This window comes from Ovis canadensis, chromosome 2 (assembly GCF_042477335.2).
Source record: "Ovis canadensis isolate MfBH-ARS-UI-01 breed Bighorn chromosome 2, ARS-UI_OviCan_v2, whole genome shotgun sequence".
In the NCBI taxonomy this organism is placed as follows: Eukaryota; Metazoa; Chordata; class Mammalia; order Artiodactyla; family Bovidae; genus Ovis; species Ovis canadensis.
Window position 1 is genome coordinate 145,516,343 of NC_091246.1, and position 23,763 is coordinate 145,540,105.

At 38.8% G+C, this 23,763-nt stretch overlaps 1 protein-coding gene across 1 annotated transcript in view; it reads left to right on the forward strand.

The window, feature by feature from the left end:
* Positions 1-23,763, forward strand: part of LRP2 (LDL receptor related protein 2) — a 182,435-nt gene that overhangs the window by 52,267 nt on the left and 106,405 nt on the right. Inside the window, exons 7-16 of the mRNA XM_069577240.1 lie at positions 104-223; positions 1,330-1,482; positions 2,761-2,880; positions 7,092-7,220; positions 8,775-8,944; positions 9,928-10,151; positions 11,920-12,126; positions 13,907-14,109; positions 15,869-16,009; positions 17,374-17,577. Coding sequence (XP_069433341.1) covers positions 104-223; positions 1,330-1,482; positions 2,761-2,880; positions 7,092-7,220; positions 8,775-8,944; positions 9,928-10,151; positions 11,920-12,126; positions 13,907-14,109; positions 15,869-16,009; positions 17,374-17,577 — 1,671 coding nt within the window. The remainder of the gene's footprint in view (positions 1-103; positions 224-1,329; positions 1,483-2,760; positions 2,881-7,091; positions 7,221-8,774; positions 8,945-9,927; positions 10,152-11,919; positions 12,127-13,906; positions 14,110-15,868; positions 16,010-17,373; positions 17,578-23,763) is intronic.

Sequence of the window (23,763 nt, forward strand, 5' to 3'; positions counted from 1 at the left end):
GGCGTAGAAATTTCAGTTTCTTGGAGCTCAGTTTAGGTGGCAGGGTGAGCACTTTGATTTCTTTGTATCTTTGGAGTGTAGCTGTCGTTTTATTTTCTTCCAGGTGCTTATCGGACCTGCAAAGGCAACGAATTCACTTGCCCTAATGGCGTCTGCATTGCACAGAGTTGGGTTTGTGATGCAGAAGGTGACTGTGCAGATAACGCTGATGAAGACGGATGTGGTAAGGAGGGGAAGAGCTTCTGATTGGAAAGTATTTTCCAATTTTCAAGCAAGCGTTTTCCAGGTCTTGCTTTTCCTACTTTCCTTGTTAGAAATTATCTGTGTGACATGCAAGTTTCCAGATTGGCTGGACTGACAGGGTATTTTGGGTGAGGAAGAGTGGTTCCCCTAGCTTTTTCTAAAAAGACACAGAATTCAAAAATAGCGTAAATTGTAATCCTTTCCCAACAGTAAGGCCAAATAGATAGGACAGTCTGTCCTCCTTTACAGCCCTATCTGAGGTTTTCTTTTTCAGACTTTTATCTTAATTAGATTTATCTATATAAAAGAAGTAGTCTGGGGAAGGAGCAAAAATAGGGGAAAATGTGATTTGTCTTAAGACCTTACAACCATGAAGAACAACTGAGCTGAAGATTGGTAGATGTAGGAGAGGCCACTATTGGGAGAAGTGAGAAGGAAATTGTCAGTGATATTCATCCCCTTCACGGGGCAGTTATCAGCAGTACCTCCAACAGCTTGGAAACTGCTAACACCCACATGTAAAGCAAGTTACCTTTATGATTCTAGCCCGGATATATTAATAATCTTGCTTCTTCTGGTTGGGAGCGTCCATTGGTTTCATGTTTCAGTATTGCAAGAAGTTGTGTTCCAACTTCTGGGTTATAATCTTTCTTGTACTGTTGATAATTCACTAAAGAAACAGAACAAAACCAACCAAAAATCACACATACACACACACACAAACTCAGGAATCCTGGCATTAGATAGCTCTAGTTCTATTGTTCATAATTTAATAACTGAATGTTCTCCTACAGGTTATTCATATAGTTTGTTGATAACTCAGGCCCATTTCTGCTTCTTACTCTTATAATTTGGCTGGGAGTTGCCTCCCCTAGAAAGACTGGAACCTAAATAATAACATTTACCATTCTTTAGAATCTCAATAAAAGGTCAGTTGTAGCATGAGAAACTACTTGTTTATTGTGAAATATCGGTCATTTGTAGGTTTCTTGTTTACCTGATCTCTATCCCCTCTTAACCATGTATTGAAAAATGGCTGGCTCTACCTCTTATGTGGCCTATTGTAACTCTCTTTTTACCCCACAGAAAGCAAAATTAATCGTACCTTTGAATGTTACCCAAATGAATGGGCCTGTCCAAAGTCTGGAAAATGCATCCCAATTTCTAAAGTTTGTGATGGGACTTTAGATTGTCCAGGAGGAGAAGACGAAAGCAATATCACTGCAGGACAACAGTGTGGTGAGTATGGAAATTTATCTGGACATCTTTCAGATAATGGTGTCTCTGTTTTTCTATAACAGATTGCCATATATAGAGAGTATCAGTTGGTGTTTGCAGAATGAACAATTCCAAGACTTAGTAGCTCTAACCAACAAGCATTTGTTGTTTCTCACAGTCCTGTGGGTTGGCAGCATTATTCTTTTGGCCTGAACCAGCTCACTCACATCTCAGGATGCTCCAGCAAAAGCATGGCTAGTCCAGGCGTGTTTGCCTGGTCATGGAAAGGGCAAACCCCAGTGAACAAGCTCTTCTAAGCCTCGACTTACGTCATGTTTCCTAAGTGTTCTATTGGCCAAAAGAAGTCACACTGATCCCAGATTTAATGGACTGAAGAAATAGACTCCATTTCTTGATGGGAGGAGTTTATAAATATCTGTGACTCTTCCTCCCCCGCATCTCCTTCCCAGGAAGAATGGTTTTAATGGTGATTGTGATTACTCTAAAAGTATTCTGGAGATTTTATTCCCTGGATTATACCTGGAAAAAGTGTTGCTGGCTTTACTCAAAAACTTCTGGTTTCAGGGATCTATACTTGGAGTTACCCACTCCCCTACCCCCACTCCGTAGCCGTAGAATATTTCCCCACTATAAGCCATCACTTCTGAGGACAGCTGGCTGTCCTGTAGGAAAATGCAATTAATGGCCTTGATTTCTCTCTGAATTATCTTATAGTTGCCTGGCAGTGACTGTGAACTATAACCCGAAAGTTTTGGTGATTTCTTTTCCATGAAAAAAAGGCTTCTTTTTTACCGCCCCCCCCCACCCCCCTGCCATTTCTTTGGGAGCCCTTTTAAATAGTCCTAGTGCAAAAGTTAGAAAACAAAAATTAGTTGAAGCTGGCTTGGATTAATTAGCTTTTTAAGTTAAAAGTTTAGTGTTTAGTGGCTTGGAAATTGGGAATATCCTTCTATTCTTTCTAGATAGAAGAAATAGATATCTAGATAGATCTCTTTCTATTTAGATATCCTAATATCTTTCTAGACACAAAGATAGACTTTTGACCAGATTTTTTTCATGAACAGCACTTCTGATGCCTTGTGCTTACACTTAGTTATAATGAATTTTAAAAAATATGTCCTGAGTTTTTATTGCATCATACTGCAGGCTTGAATGGGGACAGATTTTCTGTGTTACTGCATACTTACTGAGCTTTTACTTTGGAAAGTTCTTACTTCTTATAAATCAGCCTTGTCCAGAGATCACCTTTCATTTCAGAAAGTCTTTTTCTCTGTTTAGATGTGAATCTGTGTCCGTCCTTGGGATGTGAATACCAATGCCACAAGTCACCAGGTGGAGGGATGTGTTACTGCCCCCCAGGTTTTATTGTCAACCAAAATAGAACCAATAACTGCGTCGGTAAGTGACAGCCTTTCATCACAGTACTTACAGCACTGCGGGCACTCCCTTTAACATCAAGGAGTTTGTATTTGTGGAGAGGAGAATCTGTTAACAAAGAGCAACACAGTCTTCACTGAAAACCTGGCCAATATGAAGTTTTAACTCTGAGAAGCTTTTGTGAGGTGCCCATGGCAAAAGAGTGGTTGGATGATGAGTGAATAAACTAGCTACTTGTATGTCTGTCCAGTACCTAATGATGGAGCTTGTTCTTTTGATACATTGTGTATTGCTGTTTTATATATTTGGAAGCAGAATTATATAGCCATACTTGTTAAATACAGTTGGCCCTCCCTATCTGTGAATTCTTCAATCTCCAGTTCAGTCAACTGGGGAATCAAATACGAAGGGGAGTGGGGTGGGGCAGAAAGTTCCCCAAAGCAAAACTTGAACTTTCTGTGTGCAAGCAGCTATTTACATAGCACTTAGGACTCCAAGCTTGCACTGCCAAGGGCCAGGGTTCCCTGGTCAGGGAACTAAGATCCCACAAGGCGTGTGGTGTGGGCAAAAGTGAATAAATGAATAAATAAAATAAACAAGCACAAAAGAAACACTCTGGTTTACAAACTCTGGAGAAAATCTATTTCCTGAGTTTCTGACACGGAAACCTTGCTTACGCTCTCTTTAAGTGTGAGACTGCTCGGGCTGTCTGACACTTGTCAGGCTCCTCCTCCCCCTATATTGCCACCCAGCTGCCAACCCGATTTCCAGTCTTAGTTCTCCAGGCCTTTCCCCTTTCTCTTACTAGAAAAGGAATTCCGGTAGAGATACCGGAAGCCACATCCTCAGTGTTATATTTGTTTTTCTCTCTTTTTCCTCTCAATCCTAAAGAGAAATTTGGGCTGGGCTGCCTTGTAGTTGGAACTCAGTAGGCCATGAAATGTTTTCAGGAAAAGGGATTTGCTCTTTAAGAATCCCTGGTTCATTCTTGTGATACCTTGCAACCTATTCTTTAGTCTCTCCACGATCGCTCCTCCGCCCTCCTTCTAGAGCCACATTTTCTAACATGTTTTCCAACATCTTTTCTAATACTTAAGCCTGTGATGAGGTTTGAGTTGTAGGTCAGAGAGAGGTCCAGGCTGCTTCAATTTTTTGCATCCTTTAAGAAATGAAAAACTTTCATAACAAGATTTTTACATTTAAATCTATTAATGAACGTAACAGAATTTTGCAGTGTTATGCTGTACACAGGATCATTTCAGAATTCAAGAACACACTTGGTTCTGCTACTACTGGAAGTAGTCTGATACTTGGGCACTAATTCTAAGGTCCACAAACATCTTTCAGTCCTTTTACGACGTACCTAGACTTTAGTATAGATGACCTCTTTTGGATACAAGCTCAAAAGTCTGCAATTTTGAGTTTTGTGAATGTGAGGCCCTCTGCTACCTGCAGAGACTTTCTCTGTGACCTTTCTTGTCCTTTAAGAATGTACCTTTGCCTCTGAGTTTTGAAGCTGGATTAACATTTATTTCACATTTCTTTTCAAGAAGACTATATTTTGCTTTCTTGGTAAAAGAGAACCTATTAATTTCAATACATGCCATTATGAAACCAGTTACACTCACTTCAGCTGAGCTTTTAGAGAATTGTTTAGGTCTGCTCTTTCAAGCATTTCAGTTGAACAAACACTCTCTGTATGCCTGTAATCCTCTGCATGCCTGAGTTACCACCGAAGCTTCAGGTGTTGGAAACCCATGCAATGTTTATCAGCTTAGCCATGGCTCCCCAGGGGATGCCTCAGTGATTGTTAAGAATAAAATGGAATAATCATGACAGGAAATCTTTCCTTCTACCATTCTCTGCTCCTGGTAGTCTTGACCTACCTGTGGAGACTCTTAAGGCGAGCCACCAGAGCAGTTTACTGGACTATTGTTTTTGATTGACAAGGACGTGCTGTTTGTTGAGGGAATGACATCGTGGTGCAGCCTTAGGGCAGGAAGGTCATTTAGCAGGGTGGGATTGCACACAGCCAGCTGGATCAGAGAGTATCCGAGCAGGATTTTTTTTTTTAAATTACTCTCAAAGCAGTATTTGTTGGTAAGAGGGGACAAAGAGTAAAAAGGAAAGTAGATGAAGGTGACTTGGGCTGGGAAGGAGGATTTTGAAGCAGCATTTTATTGTTTTGTAGTTTCCATGACCTTTTCTACTCTCTTTAAAATCCTCAGGTCTCCCTTTCATTTTTCTTGTCTTTCTTTTGGCTGACAATGGATGGATATTAATTAGCCTTCATTCTTCTTTGTAATGATGAACAGAATCTTAGTCTTTAAAAGTGACAGTGTTTATTTACTCATTTAAACCTGTACAGTACTTGTAACCCAGATGGTAGGAAGGGCATTTGCACCCAAGAATTCCTAGTTATGACTTCTCCACCCTCTTTTTGACATGAGAACTCCTGTTCCCAGGGTAACTCCAGATCCTTAGGCATAGTCATAGTGTCTTGGATTCAGAATGAGGTCATGATACCCTGGGAGTTTGAGGGCGAATGTCCTGTACATTCCTACTGAAGCAAAGCCTCACGTGGTGTTTTCTCAGAAAGGAAGTGAGGGCACAGAAGAAATAGATCAAATGTTGGCTTTTGGTCTATACCCACATGTCCTTTTACCTTGTCATGTCCAAATTGGATTAATTTTTTCTTTGTCACTGTCCTGGGGATGAAAGACGTGCTGGTCTGTGTTGTTATACTTGATCTGGAGGGAAAACGGGAACCATTATCTTGATCCCAGGACTTTCTTGGTCTTTTTTTTTTAATTAAAATTTTTTCTTTTTTAGATTTTGACTCTGCTGGGTCTTCGTTGTGGCACATGGGCTTTCTGTCTAGTTAATGGCACTCGGGGGCTTCTCTAGTTGTGGAGCCTGGGCTCTAGAGTGCAAGGGGATCTTAGTTCCCCCACCAGGCATCAAACCCATGTCCCTTGCACTGGAAGGCAGATTCTTAACCACTGGACCGCCAGGAAATTCCTTCTTGGCCTTTCTTGTTGGGGAGTCACAGGATGGTGGGGCATGCAGCAGGCATGGTAGAATTCAACTCACAGCTTTGCAAATGTTCTCAGATCCCAGAAATTCTAGAGAACCCCAGACCTGTGAGTCTCGGGAGTTGTAATTTACTTGAGAATTTTCTGAAGCCCTAGGGGATAGGAGCCTGTTGATTTAGGCTGTGGACCTCATTCTCCAAAGAAAGAGAGCAGGGCGAAAGAGGGTGAAGAGTGAGTATGAACTTCGAGGGTCAAATGAAATATTTGGCACCAGTTACCCAAGGATAGGACAATTTCTGTGCCCTTTAAGCTTTATAATCTTAAAGAAAGACATGTGTGTTTTTCTTCCCTGCCCCCATGTTGTATTGTTTATGTGTCAATTATATGGAAAGTCTTTTTACTGTTTGATAGAACTGGGACTACTTGGCCATTGAACAGAGCTCTATTGTGTAATGGATTTTCAACAACTGCATATTAAATGAATGAATAATGCTAATGAGTAAGCAGAAGAGAATGTATTTTTCATGACTTAAAAATGATTTTAATTTTGGTGATGACTTTTGACATCAGAGAAAAGGATAAACAGACCTTTCCAGATGCTTTATTCCATACTTTATTTGTGTCTCATTGAGCAGTTGGATATAAGGCAGTTCTTTCTGCAGTGATGGAGATGTCTGTGTCCTCCAGTATGGTAACCACTAATCACATGTGGCTGTCAGCATTTGAAATGTGGCAAGTGTGACTGAGAAATTGCATTATTAAGTTTATTTCAATTTAGTTCACCTAAATATAACTTAGAGAAGCTGCAGAGAGCTAGTGTCTACCACATTGGAAAGCACAATTTTAAAAGGATACATTTATACAAAAATTTTATATATTTTTTAATTAAAATTAAATTTTTGTATTATAGCAAAATTTTGTATCAGGTATTTTGTAAACCATCATTAGTAAATGAAATGCAAAGGCAATGAGTCCAAGCAGTGTTGTGCATCACCTGCAATGTTATCCTTTATGTAGATTTTAAAGAGCTTGTGTTTTTCCTTAGTATGACAATGCCTATGGCCTGCCTCCCCAGGGGGTACTTCCTTAGGCAGTTGCATCACCAGATTCCTGTATAGCTTGTCCAAGATTTTTTTCAGAAAGTGCTCAACCCATGTTGTTCAACATGATTATAACTGGTTGTTTTCTATGTGGCAGATTTTGATGATTGCCAGATATGGGGAGTTTGTGACCAGATATGTGAAGACCGAATTGGCCATCACCGGTGTCACTGTGTAGAGGGGTATGTCTTGGAGCGCCAGAAGCACTGCAGAGCTAATTCTTCTTGTGAGTAAATTAAAGACACTCGTGTTTCTGACCGGTAAACGTCTATCCTCTTTGCATAGCAGAAGTCAAAAGAAATATCAGCATTAAGGCAGATGGCGGGTTTGATTACCACAAATCAGATGTGGCCCCTGCTGTTGGAAGAATGGGTCAACATTAATTTCGTGCTGTTAGGGACCAACTTGTGGATTAATCATGGTTGGGTTTTTTAAATTTTATTGATTGCTTGTTCACTTTGGGCCTGAAATAGTATATCATCTACCACATAAATTTTATGAGTACATTTGACCTATTTTTAGTTAATGTACCTACCACAGGGTGACAAATATCAATAGGCACTGTTTATGCAAAATTTTTTTAGAGGTGGTTCAAAATGGACCTGCTAAATTTGGATTACAGCTTGTGAAAATGCCTTCATTATAAGAATACTGTGGTATAGAAAAGTCAGGAAAATTTATGTCACTGTGGATTTCTGGGTAATAAGAGCTTGACTTCACTCTCTTTTCCCAGTTATTATTATTTTTTTCCCACACCTGTTTAAACTGCCGTTAGTATCTTTCTGAATCTGATTTGCCCATCTATGAGTGGACTATTTTCTAGTTGTTTTTGTGTAGAAATTACCTGATATGCTGTGGACTAACTTTAGTTACTTTTTTTAAACAGGTGCATACTCATATTTTCAAAAATTTCACTTATTGAGAAGTTATATGACCACCTCCCCACCCCCTATTACCCATTCCACTCTGCCCAGTTTCCCACTTCGCCTCTCCTATGGATAATCACTGTTTATTTTAATTCTAGAGATTATTAAATGCATAATTAAGAATATGCAAATATAGACATTTAACTCTATTTTTACATGTATGGTAGTGAACTATACATACAGTTCTTCATTTTGCTAATGTTGCATACTATATTTTTAAGGGCTTACCATATCAATATGGAGAACTCTACTTTAATTTTGTTTTATTTTTATCTGAAATATAGTTGGTTTCCAGTGTTTCAGGTCTACAGTGTTTTTTAATAGTGGCAGAATCCATTTTTTGGATGTATATAATTTATCTAACTAGTCCTTTAGTGATGAACTTTTATATTATTTCTTATCCTTTGACATTAGCAAATCAGACTTCAATGAATAACTATTCATTTTGCATGCGTGTAGCAGGTTTGGGTCCACCATCGCCATGTTTTCCACATGGGGTGGTTTCCCATTAATCTTTAAAATGGGTTTTGTGTTTTACACAATCTTAAGTTGCACCTGGGGAAAGGTGCCCATATCATCAAAGATACCTCAGTGTCATCGAACCAGCATTTAGGACACTTGCGTTCTTGACAGACTCTGTTCCTAACTTACTGTGATTTTGGACATTTCATTAAACCTCTTTGTGCCTTAATTTGCCCACCTGTAAAATGGGTAAAATGATATGTATTTCTACATACACATTCTGATATGTATTTTCTGAAGGTTTAAAACCAAATAAGAAAACACAGTTGTAAGTTGCTTCATCATCTCTGTTCACTTGAAGGACTGACAATGCCTTCCTTCTTCACATTTAGTTGGTGAGGCCTTTGTGATCTTCTCTGATGGTCGGGATTTGCTAAAGGGTAGCATTCATGGAAACAACTTTCAGATTCTGGCAGAGTCTCAAAATCGTGGATTGGCTGTGGGTGTGGATTTTCACTATCGGCTACGCAGAGTCTTTTGGACTGACGTTGTGCAAAATAAGGTAAATAGAAATTTCTGGAGTATAGCTTGGGACCTGATAGAACTCCAAGAACAAAGTGTTGATAGTTTTTCATTTTGGGAGGAGTAGGGAGGGAAGTTCCTTTGTTTTCTAACAAAAAAGGCCCTTGAGATATTTTATGTTAATCAGCACCTTTTACAGCTATAGTATTACATGTGACCTATTAAACAAAGCAGTCTATTATATGGATTAGCCTTGAGCAACTTTTAATTTTATTCGAAATGGAGTCCAAAAGCCTAATTAAAAGAAATAGTAGACATTCTTTCAAAACTGGATAGATATTTGGTAGTAATTTTTGAAACTTGATCATTTAAAATGTAAAAACTATTCTGCTTTCCTGGATGATAAAAACCAGATTTTACCTGCATCTTCTAAATGGAACTGTAATTGAGCATTGGGTAACAAATATTGACAGTATTTTGTTTAACAGCCAAAATTTCATTATGCTCTCTTATTTGGAAAACGTGATGGATCTGATTTCAACTTTGAGTAATGCAATGGAGATTTTTAAAACATAGATTTTAGAGATTCTTAAAGAGTTAAAGATATTTTATTTCTTCTTACATTTCCTTGTACAATTAATAAAATTTTAATTCAGTTAATGGATAAATTCCATAAATTTTCCAAAAATTGAAAGTAGTAGGTCTGATTTAATAACAGCTAGCAATCAAAACAAACCATTTCCACCTGTGCCACCAAAAATCCACATTGAATTAAACTTTCACTAACTACTTAAGAATTAGAGATACAGGCTTTTTAAAAAAAACTCAACTTTTTGTATATGCCTCACATGCTTTTAACAAAATGCCCCACCACCTCCTATTAACCCATGATGTAAAATAAAATGTCTCTAGTAAATTTTTTTTTAGTTCAAATGACTGATTTCTACACCAAAGATAAGTCCCTGGAAAACTCTCCCAATTAGTTATGCTTAAGAGGTTTAATAATTTTGGTTTTTCTTTCAGGTTTTTTCAGTTGACATCTCTGGTTCACGTATCAGAGAAGTTCTCGGTGTTTCTATCGAAGACCCAGAGAATCTGGCTGTGGATTGGGTAAATAATAAACTTTATATTGTGGAGACCAGAGTCAACTGCATAGATGTGGTAAATTTGGATGGAAGCCATCGGATTACCCTTATAAGTGAACATTTGGGACATCCTAGAGGAATTGCTGTGGACCCAACTGTTGGGTAAGTTATTTGCAAACATACTGATTTCAGCATTTTTTGAGTTTCATTTCTCCCCCTTTAGATAAAACATCCATTGGCATAGTTGAAGATTCTTTATGCTCTGTACTGTAGAATCCTTGTTTATTTCATATCTCTTTTCATAGCAGCTTTAAAGGGGTTAGCTAAATATAATCCAATTTGAGGATGTGCAGTCCAAATATACCTACCAATGTCCTAAAAATATGTAATGTTATTGGGGTATGAATTTTATGCTTAGTGTTTGCCATGTTTTCCTGGCTGAGAGATTGAATTCTTTTTTCTGACTCTAATAGTATTGTCACAACTAAACCATTATTAATGTGATCACTCTTAAGCTGTGAAGTTGTTTTAAGCAGTGGATAGATCTAAAACCACTAGGTGGTGTTTTGGAGGGCTTTGAAGAACCCCAGTTCTTTATGCCTCAGTACAGAAAGAATTTAGCAAGAGGCAAAGTGATAGATAAGTGATCTATTAGCATAGGATGTTAGTGTTGCCCTGCCCCGAGTACTTAGTGGGTTACATTTTTATAATCAAAGGAAGAGAGAGGAGGTGGATAAGACCACCTTCTTTTTCATTCTTCGAGTCTTTGGTCATTAATTCCTCCTATTTGTTGGGTGGGAGAGTTTTTGTGGTGTGTCTAGGATCATCACGGCACTATGGAAAAAAATCAGATCTCAGTACAAGTGTCTTTCACTTTGAAATATTACCTTTCCCTAAATTAGTATTTTTGTACACGCAAAGAACATGCCCTAGGTGTCATTAACTTGTTGATGTCACTGGGCAGGTTGTAGGCCTTATTTTCCATGATTGTTTTGCTGTTTTGAGGCATGTCTCATGATTCTGTTGCATGGTTTTGTTGGTAAGCAATTTAGCTTGGTTTTGTTGGTAAGCACACCAGTCTGGCTTTGATACTGTGCCACTTCCTCTGCTTTATAAGTCAAGCAAACCCACATTGTTTGATGATTTTTCCACTACTTTCTTGAGTGCTCTTTAACTTACTGTGGTCTCCCAAAGCCTCCCTAAAATTCCTTCTCTATCTGCAATCCCTAATGGAGCTTCTAAGCTAATAGTCTGAAGACTCTACCCTGTCCCTACTGGACCTATCCCTTTTAGTGATTTCCTGTTAGAGACCAGTGTTGAGATGTCAGTGTTTTCTCCAGGTATAAATTAAAATTTTCCTGATCTTCACAGTTAAGACCAGTTATGTAGAGACTAGCTTTTGCCTAGATTTTCACAGTTGGGTCTTAAAAGTGTTGAATGAACTTGAGGCCGCTTAAGTGCTGGTGATTATTCATTTCTATTTCATGATCTGTCCTTCCTTGAAAATGACGTATATGATGTCTAGACTGTGCCTTAGAGTGAGGAATTAAGGAGGGAAATGGCTTGATAGATTTTTTTTCCTGGTAGCGTTTTTGCTGGCTGTAAATAGAGAAGTGAAAGATGGGGTCAGGGAACAGGGGAGAAAAATTAAGAAGGTTAGAAGGTAGATAAGCTTTTTTTTCTTTTTTTTGCCTGCGAATTGTGCATTTTCATAGTTGCTATTTGGAGTTTTCGAACCCCCGCCTCCACAATTGGTCCTCACAGTCTCTGATTTTTAATGCTTTAAAATTTCTCTTTTGTTTTAAACCTCCATGGTTCTCTTATCAGCTAGAAGAGATTTCCATTGATCCAAACACACAATCTCAAAAGATATTTACTAAGTAAACTTGTAAAATAGCTGATTCTCTCATCTTTTGTTTTTCTTTTGTAGTTATTTATTTTTCTCAGATTGGCAGAATGTTTTTGGAGTACCAAGGATAGAAAGAGCTTACATGGATGGCTCCAACCGTAAAGACTTGGTAACAACAAAGCTGGGATGGCCTGGTGGGATAACCCTGGATTTGGTATCAAAGCGTGTTTACTGGGTTGACTCCCGATTTGATTACATTGAGACTGTAACTTACGATGGACTTAAAAGGTAAAAAGTTTTTTTTTTTTTAATACACCTTTATAAGTTTGGGAGAAGTACGTAAAATTTATGGGGAGGGATACTGAAGAACTAGAATTAAAAGACTGCTTTGTTGGTTGACATAACTTGAATGATCTTTGTGTTGATATTTGCATGATGTGACCTGCATGATGTGACTTGTTCCATGTTAACACTCAAATTTGATTTCTCTTCTCCAAACCCTCCCCCACTCCCAGATGAAGCACATTATTTTCATGAACTCCTGGGTTCATTTTTCTGGGTCCCTTAGGGTTTGTTTCGGAGAAGGCAATGGCACCCCACTCCAGTACTCTTGCCTGGAAAATCCCATGGATGGAGGAGCCTGGTAGACTGCAGTCCATGGGGGTCGCTAAGAGTCGGACATGACTGAAGCAACTTAGCAGTAGGGTTTGTTTCCCAAAGATCATTTTATAGTTTAGTTTTCTATTTTCCCCCTAGTAAATAAGTTTAACATTATCTGGTGGGAATTAACTGGATTATACTGCTCTTATATATTTTTCAAACCTTAAAGAGAAATTCTGACTTTTTACCTGATATCCTTCAAAGGCATTTAAACAACATTTGAATGCAGACTATGGCATACTTTTTTCCTTCATCTTCTTAGTCAGATTAGAGTTGGCCATAGATTAATTTAATTGTTAACTATTTTACATCCTCTTCTTTTGGTGTTTTCAAAAACTGGTTAAAACAGCCTTTAACTTTTGACCAAGAAAAATTACTCATGTCAATTTGATTTTTCCAAATGACTTGATCTTATTTTCTCAATTAAAAGACCATGATACTTCTGTTTCTCCTTTATTTGTAAGGATGGTATCACAGTTTGCCACAGTCTCTATTTGTTTAAATGAAGAGATTGAGTATTAAGGTTATGACTTTTTATTACTGAAACTGGTTCCCAAAGTGAGAATATGAATTAACCTAATGACAAAAATAGTCATATAAATCAGATGACTGAGAAATTGCCTACCTTTTTTCTCGTTCATGAACCATCCTCCACCTCACTTTGTGTGGCCTCAGTGAATGACTGATTCCGTAGATGTAGTCATGGCAGCAATGTTGATTTCTTCCCCTTGTCTGGCACTTCTTACCTCTCTTGTCTTCCATTTAAGCGGTTCTGGGCACTCTGTCTCCACTATCATGTGATTAGCTGACAGTTTAATCAAGCAAAGGCATGTCAGTGGTAGCCCTGTGCTTTCTGCTCTCTAGTGACATCCGAAATAGGTGTGTGCTTGCCATGCGTCGAATTTGCCAACTTGCTGTCATGTTCCCTAGTGGCTGAGAAATTGTCAGTGGTGCAGTGTTGTGAGTGAAGTGAGTGTTGAAGGCATCTTCTACCAGATTTCCCATCCCTTGTTACACTCTTTCCCCTAGGAATTTCAAAATGATGTTTCACAACTTAGCCCTTTTATATGTGGGGCAACCTTAAAAGAATGAAGAACAAACAGGTGGGAAAGCAGTAATTTCTCAAAAAATTTAGCTAGGGCAGGGACTGGTCTATAAGTGCCAAGGCTCTTTTCTAAGAGGCAACATGGAAGTCCTTCTAGCAAGTATTGACAGCAATATTACCTGCATCTTAAAATGTATCTTGACTATATATTCTATAGTAGTAGCTAGCAACTTTTTTTTTTTTTTGAGACTTCCCTGGTGGCTCAGATGGTAAAGCGACTGCCTACAGTGCGGGAGACCCGGGTTCAATGTGAACTAATTCCACCTTTAATCAAAACTGTATGGTGTATCTCTTTTGTAACAGGATGACAGTAATTCACGGAGGGGCAGACATTCCTCATCCCTTTTCAATAAGCTTGTTTGAAGGACAGTTGTTCTTCACCGATTGGACAAAGATGGCTGTATTGAAGGCAAACAAGTTCAAGGAGACTAACCCCAGATTGTACTACCGCTCTTCCCTGAAGCCGTTTGGAGTGACTGTTTACCATGGCCTCAGGCAGCCCGATGGTAGGCCCCCCCTCAACAGAGGAAAAACCCTGCTTGGTACAGGCCTTGGTTAGAAAGGTCTTCTCAAAGTTCTCATGAGATTTGGGAGGTGTTCTCAAATGTTTGATGGATTATCTAGAGAGTTAAACTAGCTGAAATTAGCTTTGCAGGTCATGGGTATTTTAGAGAAGTTGATGTATTTCAGAATTAAAATGCCCAGTCTACAAAGAACATAGAGATGTGTTTAACAGACATTTATTGGCATATGCAGTGTACCAGATCCTGTCTACAGGCTGGAGAAAGAGCAGCAAATACACTAAAATTACCCATCCTTTGTCTACTGGGAGAAATCTCCTAATTCAACTTTCTAATATTACAGTCAAAGAAGTCAGACCCAGAAGGAAGTGACATGCCTAAGTGGCCATTTCATTTGGGCAGTGCCAGAGCTCTTTTTTTTTTTTCTTCTTCTTCCTTGTGTGACACCTGTTTAGCATTGGGTTTGGTGTCTCTCAGGATAGTCACTAATCAAAGAAATGAAATATTTTGATTCAGACACTGTTAAGTCTTATGTTATTTTATAATAAGTTTGGTTTCAAGGTTTTAAACTGACATGACTGGACTGTGTCCATAGCTCTTTTCTGCATTTGCTTATGCATCAGAGGAAAAAAAAACACAAACTAGGCTATGTTGGAAGAAAGCTTAATATCAGTGAACAGTAATTCAGAGAAAGAAAGATTTAACTTTAAATCTCTAATGCTAAGTGATGAGTCTGGCTTTCTGGAGAAAGACTATAAAGTAATTAGGCTGATTTAAAAACCCAAACAAACCAACCTCTAGAACTGATAGTTTCAGATGACTACCCTTCCTACATAAACACTTCATTGGAAAATATGTACTATATATATATTATATATATATATATAAAGTATATATAATATAGATATATATTATATATCTATATGAAAGTATATACTATATTAGAAAATATCTATTTGGAATGATCAATTCATGGCTACTAAACTCACATCTGCCCTTGACCAAAAGTATAACCCAGTTTCATCATCTAAATTATATTATTTGCCTCAGAGTGATACCTGCCTATGTTTCTCAAAATGAATCTACTTGAGAAGGTAAAGAGACTATTTTAAAGAGTAAGTTAAAGGATAAGAAAACAATTTCAAAAGCAGACATTTTTAACTTTGACAGCCTTGAGTACTATAAACTTTCTAAAGTCATTGCCTTGAGAATTGTTTTTAGATGTATAGACTGGTTTGTGTTTCAGACATGTAGGGTTTTGGAATTAGATCTGGATTTGAATATTAGTTTAGTTGTTTAGCAACTAAATAATCTTGAGCAAGTTGTCAAACCTTTTGGAACTTCGGTTTCCTTTTCTGTAAAATTGGGATAATGTTTACCTCTTAGAATCTTTGGTGGTAAATTGTCTTACAAAGTAAGTATCCAGGGAGGTTATTTGGGGGAAGTCAAGTTTTAATCACTGATGCTAGCAGACAAAGTGATACAGTTACTGGGAGGATAAGAACCCTCAAGGCTATTCAATTTCAATTTTTTTTGTGTGTGTGGCCACTATCAGTTTAAGAGTAGATTCAAGAGCAGCAATGGGATTGGGAGCAGTTAAATGGATGTGTACAGTAATAACCAGTAGTGATGTCTCCAAGGAGTTGCAAACCCATTTCACCCATAGGTCGCAAAATGGCTTCGCATGTCTTGGATAAATAAGCATTTCTAATTGAGATTTAACAGTACACATTTTTCCTTCCAGCAAGAAATCCGTGTGCACATGAAAATGGGGGCTGTCAGCACATCTGTGTCCTCAGCCACAGAACATTCAATGGTGGTTTGGGTTACCGTTGCAAGTGTAGGCTTGGCTACATTCCGGATTGGGATGACTATCACTGTGTTGGTAAGATCACTTTTGGACTATCTTTCTGACAGTCAGCACAGGGCTGTTCGTGCACTGCTTTGGGACTGGGCCAGCTCCCTGTAGCACTTCTTCACAGCGAATAAGCTTTTGGTAGCCCATGGGCATCTTCCTTTGTAGGCACCATTCCTTTTGTACAACGAACGTGTTTGAAGATGTAAATTTCCATCATTTGGAACACATTCAGGGTTTCCTTGGGTGACTGTCATTCCTGAAATCACTTTCTTTCTTTAAACTATGCTCTTGAAATTCATAGAATTTAATTTTGAGCCTTTTACTCTACCACATGTATACCTTTAGATGTTAGTCTTAACCCTAGTGGGAAGCACTTGCCATCACCTTTATTGACTTCTTTTAGCTCACCACTTTGCCAGTCAGGTAATCACATCTTGATCCCACCTCGCTTTACGGCTGTATTCCAAACTAAACTCCTAAGTGTTGGGGTAGCTCATTTCTTCATCTGGTGTTTGCTCCTCAGTTCAGATTTTCTCTCTATATCTGCTTCTATGCTCTGGTTTTCATTCGTGCCTTAAATGCATAGTCTTCCTCTTTGATCACCTACACATCTACTCACATTAAAATAACGCTACCTCGTTTTCATCTGATGATGAAATACACTCCTACAATATTTGTTTCTCTCATTTATTGTCCCTTTGACAACTCCTTTTTAATTAATGCTTTTTACACATTCTTACTCCCTGCTGTTACTTCTGGATTAGTATGTAAATTCTCTTATTTTAACTTGAACAAATTTGTTCACTTTGTAGGTCATCCTAGATTCAGATAAAAATCACCGTCACTGCAAAAACCATGTTCTCCTTTTTGATTTCCTGGCCCATTGTCTCTGCCTTCTTCTTTGATTTTACACATCATTTCTTCTTTCCTGTTTCCTTCATTCCTCTCCTCCCTTTCTGCTTTCCTTCCTTTGTTTCTTTCTAAATAATTTACCTGGTTGCTGTTAATCTTCTTTTTTGCTGGTCTTCGCATCTCCTAAACTGCAGTAGGATTCTTGATATAGATCTCTACACAAAAGTTAATGTAACTTGAGAATTTTGATGGAATCATTATTCAGTTAATACCAATTTGGAAATTCAGCATATGGACACCATGTGTTATATAAGTTTAATCTTAAGAATAAATTTCTCAGGGAGAAGTAAGATTGTAATACTTACTGCCTTTATAGTATTTTCCTTCTTTCCATTATTTCTAACTATGTTTTTTACTTATTTTTTGTATTTATTTCAGAATTATCAGATGTAACTTAGGGGGGTAAAAGTAATTTCTCTGGAACTGGGAGAAGGTAAGAACCATGCTGTGGTTGACTGCGTGTGTCCTTCTTTCTACAGCTGCTGAACGGTTTCTGCTCTTTTCATCTAATCTGGTTGTTCGTGGCATCCCACTCACCCTCTCTCACCAGACGGATGTCATCCTTCCAGTGTCAGGATCTTCTTCCGTCTTCCTTGGGATTGATTTTGATGCCCGCGAGAAGGCTATCTTTTTTTCAGATACGAAGAAAAACATTATTTATAGACAAAAGCTTGATGGTACAGGTAAGAATGGTTTTAAAGTTGTTTTTTTTTTCTCTCTTGTTTTGTCTGTTTTCAATAATAATACAAATCATTTGCCCTATAAAACTTTTGCATTCACTTCTTAAGCAGGATATTTTACTAAGCTTGCTAAATATTTTTAAATAGGGAAATCTATAAATTAGGTCTAAGCGAACACTTCCTTTATTTTCAAAATAAGTTACAAATGAGGATGCATTTTAAAACATTTATTGACAGCTACAAATATTGCCATATTGACACTTCATAAAAGGAGGGTTAAATGTATGAAAGCTGTTAATGGGTTAATTGACTAGAGGCTGTTCCCTTTTCAAGCAGCCAGATTGAGCCAATGGAATGATCTCTGTCTAGGGTTGCTATACCACCTAAATGGAATTTTTACAATATATGAATTATATGTAAATATAGATTTACTGTAAGTAAGTTTCTGGTTAATTGGAATTCTGTTAAAATTTTCATAATCCTCCCAGAAAGATAAATTATAGTCAGTCAGACCTTATCAGTTGGGTACTATCATGATCCAGTACTTTGATTTTACCATCCACTAATGGGTCGAAAACTGAAGTCTGAAAAAAAAGAGTAGCCAGAATAACATAGCAACTAAGAGGGCCAGCTCAGGAGCCCACTACTTAGTTTCAAAACCTGACTTCTCACATTTCTTAGTTGTATAATCTTGGGAATGTTACTGTGAAGTAGGAATAATAATGAAGGCACTACATAACTCAATGTTTTTGATAGGATTTTAGGTTAATGCATTTAAAACACCTAGAATGATGCCTGGAAAATATTAAATATTTTCAGTAAATGTTAGCTAGATAGTTGGATAGCATCACTGACTCAATGGACGTGAGTTTGAGCAAACTCTGGGAAATAGTGAAGGCCAGGGAAACCTGGTGTGCTGCAATTCATGGAGTCACAAAGAGTTGGACATGACTTAGCAACTGAAGAATGACAAAAGCTATTATTATAGCTGTTATCAATGAAAAACTTTATTACTCTGCTCCACCCTGCCCAACTCAGACTTGCTCACTAGAGGTAATTCCTTACCATTCTTTTATCCCCATGTTTCTAAATACTTACACTTACTAATACTTATACTGTTACTAATACTTACTAATATAATTATTAGTAAGTATTAGTAATTAGTAAGTTACTAATACTTACTAATGTTTATACTGTTACTGAGTCCAAGCTCATACAACTCACTGCAAGGCAGGCTAGTAAACCTAGAGATAAGTTGTTCCAGCTAGGAATAGCAACTTTATTTGGAAAGCCAACAGACTAAGAAATTGGTGGACTAGTATCCCAAAAAACCATCTTACCCAAGTTAGAATTCAGGCCTCTTTTATATTAAAAGCAGAGAGGATTTGGCTGGTGAATCTTTTGTCCTTGGAACTATCCATGTAATCTGTTTACCATGTTGCTATAAACTACCAACAAAGCAAAAGCTGTTCTCTGTTCTGCAACTTTTTATCTCTACAGAAAGAAAGTAGAAAGTATTAGTCACTCAGTCATGTCTGACTCTTTGAGACCCCATAGACTGTAGCCCACTAGACTCCACTGTCCAAGAAATTCTCCAGACAAGTATACTGGAGTGGGTTGCCATTCCCTTCTCCAGGTATCTTCCTGACCCAGGGATCAAACCCACGTCTCCTGCATCACAGACAGATTCTTTACCACTAGGGCCCCCTGGGAAGCCTTTTATCTGTGTGTGTGTGTTCAGTCACTCAGTCTTGTCCAACTCTTTGCGACCCCATGAACTATAGCCTCCCAGGCTCCTCTGTCCAAGGAATTCTCCAGAAAAGAAGAGTGGAGTGGGTTGCTATTTCCTACTCTAGGGTTTTATCTCTACATAAAAGGAAAATATATACCTTTAAATGTCACAGCCTTGAGAATGGGCTATCCTGTGTATTTTATCCCATAGGCAACATTCCTTTACAAAAGGTGCCGAGCCTGCACGACTAACCACAGGCAGCAGAGAACAAAGGTTAGAGCTAAAGGAATAGATGCAATATGGAATCAGGGTTATTCTTCTCTGTTGCAGTACCTTTTCTTGATTTGTCATTTTAGACATTTATTTTCCTTGTTACAGATAAGGAATCAGCTCTCCTTTTCCCTCCTCTTCTCCCTAAAAAGCTAGAACGTAATTTTTTGTTCACTGCTGAATCAAGTAGTCTTTCATAATGACATTTCTTGAACAAATGTTGATCCCCCCCGCCCCGCCCCCTCCGGAGTTTAACAATTGCTCCATCTTAATTTGCTTAGTTTCTTCTATAGCTATTATATTTTCCCCAAACAGATCTATCAAGTGCTTATCTGTGTATCTACATATTTATCAAATGCAAAATCTGTGATTTTTTTTTCCCCTCTGCTGTATAGTTGAATCTGGCACATAGCTCTTCTGACCTCCATCTGCTGTTTCTCTCTGTTGATTTTCCTATTTCTGGCAAGCCATTTATTTCTCTTTCCAGACTTATTTCCATACTTTGCTGAAACACATTATATCATAGCTTTGAATGGGTAGGGTGGTATATAATTTGAGTCTGAATCTACTTTTATTTTGTCCTGCAATTCGATCATTTGACAAGGTGTAGGGTGAAAGCAGTTTTACCTTAGAAACTTGAGGACACTGACGCACTCTCTTTTAGTAGCCCCTGTCAGAAGGCCTATGCCATCGGCAGTAGGCTTTCAGTGTATATGACCTTTCTGGGGGGAGAGTCTTTTTGTTTCTTTTTGGAAGCTTTTAGAATCTTTTGGTGATCCTTTTCATCTTGAGATTTCTCTCCTATTCTGGGAGTTTTCTTGCCCCTGCTTTTTCTATGCAAGCATGTTAGGTTACTCATCTGTTTTCTTATCTTTCCTTTCCTAGTTTTCATCTCTATCATTTCGTTCTACTTTCAGTGAGACTTTTTTTGGCATTTTAGTTTTAGTCTATCAGATATTTAATTTTCAATGTTGAAGAGCTCCTTCTTGCTCTCTGATTATCTCTTTTTAAAAATAAAGCCTTGGACTTCCCTGGTGGTTCAGTGGCTAGAACTCCATGCTCCCAAAGCAGGGGGCTCAGATGTGATTCCTGGTCAAGGAACCAGACCCCACATTCCTCAACTAAGACCCAGTGCAAATAAATAAATTAATTAATTGAAAAATAAATTTAATCTTTTCTTAGTCTATGAAAGTATTAATTACATTAAATGATTAATTTTTCTCTTTCCATTTCCTTTGGGTTGCTTTTTCTTTCGGGTTGTTTTCAGATGTCCTTTTTATGAAGGAAACTTAAGTTTCTTTGAGCCTTGTTTGATAGTAAGAGCAAAGCTATAAAGTGCTGGCCAGAAAGCTATAGGTATGAATGGGCCTCATCAGGTGGTTATCAAACAGCCTTTTTGTTGAGAAGTTTCCAAATGTCAGTATCAGCAAATCCTTTCTGGAGATAGTCAATTTCTCCTTCTCCCTGTTGGGGTGAGGAGTAAGAGGGGGAAGCTGGTATCTGTGTTCTGGGAGCAGTGCAGATGAGAGGGGGCAGAGGCCCCTTCAGTTCAGTGTTCGCAGGCAGAATCCTCCTGTGTTCAGTTCTGTGCAGAACCCAGTCCTCTGTCATGCCACACGTCCTCAGCCCGCAGCCTCTCTGCTTGAGTTGCCTCCGAGGAAAAAAATCTCAGATCTCTTAGAGGGGGCAGAGGAGAGGAGTGTCTCAGATGCTCGGGGTCTTGGGTTCAGCTGTTCCCCGTACCACCTTTTTGATTTATTTATTGGCTGTGGTGAGTCTTCACTGTTGCATGTGGGCTTTCTCTTGTTGCAGCGAGCAAGGGCTACTCTTGCTTGTGATGCGTGGGCTTCTCATTGCGGTAGCATCTCTTGTTCCAGAACACAAGCTCTAGGTGTGCAGGCTTCAGTATTTGCTCCCCTTGGGCTCTAGAGTGTTGGCTCAGGAGTTGTGGCGCACGGGCATAGTTGCTCCATGGCTTGTGGGATCTTCCCTGACCAGGGATCAAACCGGTGTCCCTTGCATTACAAGGCAGATTCTTAACCACTGGACCACCAGGGAAGCCTCTCTACCAGGGTAGTTACTCACCCCTGCCTTTTTCAGAATCTGCGGCCTCTGCATGCAGGTAAGCTGAGGCTTTTGCATGTGTGGGTGTTGGTGCTCACCTCTGCTGGTATATCTCACCTTTTATTTAGTTAGTTATCCCTTCTCCAGTTTCTTTCTCTTCATCTGTTCTTCTACTGGAAGGAAGAGGAGATAAACTTGTGGTTAATCTATTAGTTTGAACCAGAAGACCTTTTCTCTGGGGACTGGAATTACATCTGCAGAGCTGCTGCACACAGGCTGTCTCCCGTAGGTGCCTCCACGGGTCAGCTTCCTATAGTTTTGGCAACTGCAGTTCTCATCATGGTTTTCTTTCTTCTTTTTTAAAAAAAAATAAATTTCAAGTCCGCATGCTGAGAAAATTGCCTTTTAAGATAGTGGTTAAACTCTTTGCACTTTGGTTAGGGAGATATTATGTTTGCTGTTTTTCCCAGTGAGAAGTGAAATTCAATGAGTTTATGTGCAAAAACTGTTTGAAGTCAGATTGAAGTCAATATGGGCTGACCCTCAGGGAACTTGCCCCATCAGTGATCCTTTCTCTTCTTCAACTTTTTTTGTTCTATTGACTTATCCTCATCAGATATGCTGAAGTCTCTCTCATCCTAAAAATCCTTCCACCCACCCTCTATTTCATGTTCCTCTTTGATTGCAGTCTTCTGTCCTCAAGTTTGTGGACAAGCACCTTGATAGTTTGGTGTACATTTTTTAAGCCCTACTTCCATATCTACATTTCTCACCTCTTTGCACTATGTCACTTTCTTGAAACCAATCTTACCCTAGTCATCTCCAGTCACTTTGTTATAAACTTTCAGTTCTTATCTTTGGCACCTTAGTCATTTTCTTAAATGTTTTTTCCCCTTGACAACAAACACACTCCTGAATTTCCTTCTGTTTCTTGACCATTATTTCTACTGTTCCTTAAACATTTATTCTTTCAGTTCAGTTTAGTTCAGTCGCTCAGTCATACCTGACTCTTTGCGACGCCATGAACCACAGCACGCCAGGCCTCCCTGTCCAGCACCAGCTCCCAGAGTCCACCCAACCCATGTCCACTGAGTCAGTGATGCCATCCAATGATCTCATCCTCTGTTGTCCCCTTCTCCTCCTGCCCTCAATCTTTTCAAGCATCAGGGTCGTTTCAAATGAGTCAGCTGTTCGCATCAGGTGGCCAAAGTATACGAATGAACACCCAGTACTGATCTGCTTTAGGATGGACTGGTTGGATCTCCTTGCAGTCCAAGGGACTCTCAAGAGTCTTCTCCAGCACCACGGTTCAAAAGCATCAATTCTTTGAAAAGCATCAAAGCTTTCTTTATACTCCACCTCTCACCTCCATACATGACCACTGGAAAAACCATAGCTTTGACTAGATGGACCTTTGTTGACAAAGTAATGTCTCTGCTTTTGAATATGCTGTCTAGGTTGGTCATAACTTTCCTTCCAAGGAGTAAGCGTCTTTTAATTTCATGGCTGCAATCACCATCTGCAGTGATTTTGGAGCCCCCCAAAATAAAGTCTGACATTGTTTCCACTATTTCCCCATCTATTTGCCTGAAGTGATGGGACCGGATGCCATGATCTTCGTTTTCTGAATGTTGAGCTTTAAGCCAACTTTTTCACTCTCCTCTTTCAGTTTCATCAAGAGGCTCTTTAGTTCTTCTTTACTTTCTGCCATAAGGGTGGTGTCATCTGCATGTGTGAGGTTATTGATATTTCTACCGGCAATCTTGATTCCAGCTTGTGCTTCCTCCAGCCCAGCATTTCTCATGATGTACTCTGCATATAATTTAAATAAGCAGGGTGACGATGTACAGCCTTGACGTACTCCTTTTCCTGTTTGGAACAGTCTGTTGTTCCATGTCCAGTTAGTTCTAACTGTTGCTCCTGACCTGCATACAGATTTCTCAAGAGGCAGGTCAGGTGGTCTGGTATTCCCATCTCTTGAAGAATTTTCCACAGTTTATTGTGATCCACACAGTCAAAGGCTTTGGCGTAATCAATAAAGCAGAAATAGATGTTTTTCTGGAATTCTCTTGCTTTTTTGTTGATCCAGCAGATGTTGGCGATTTGATCTCTGGTTCCTCTGC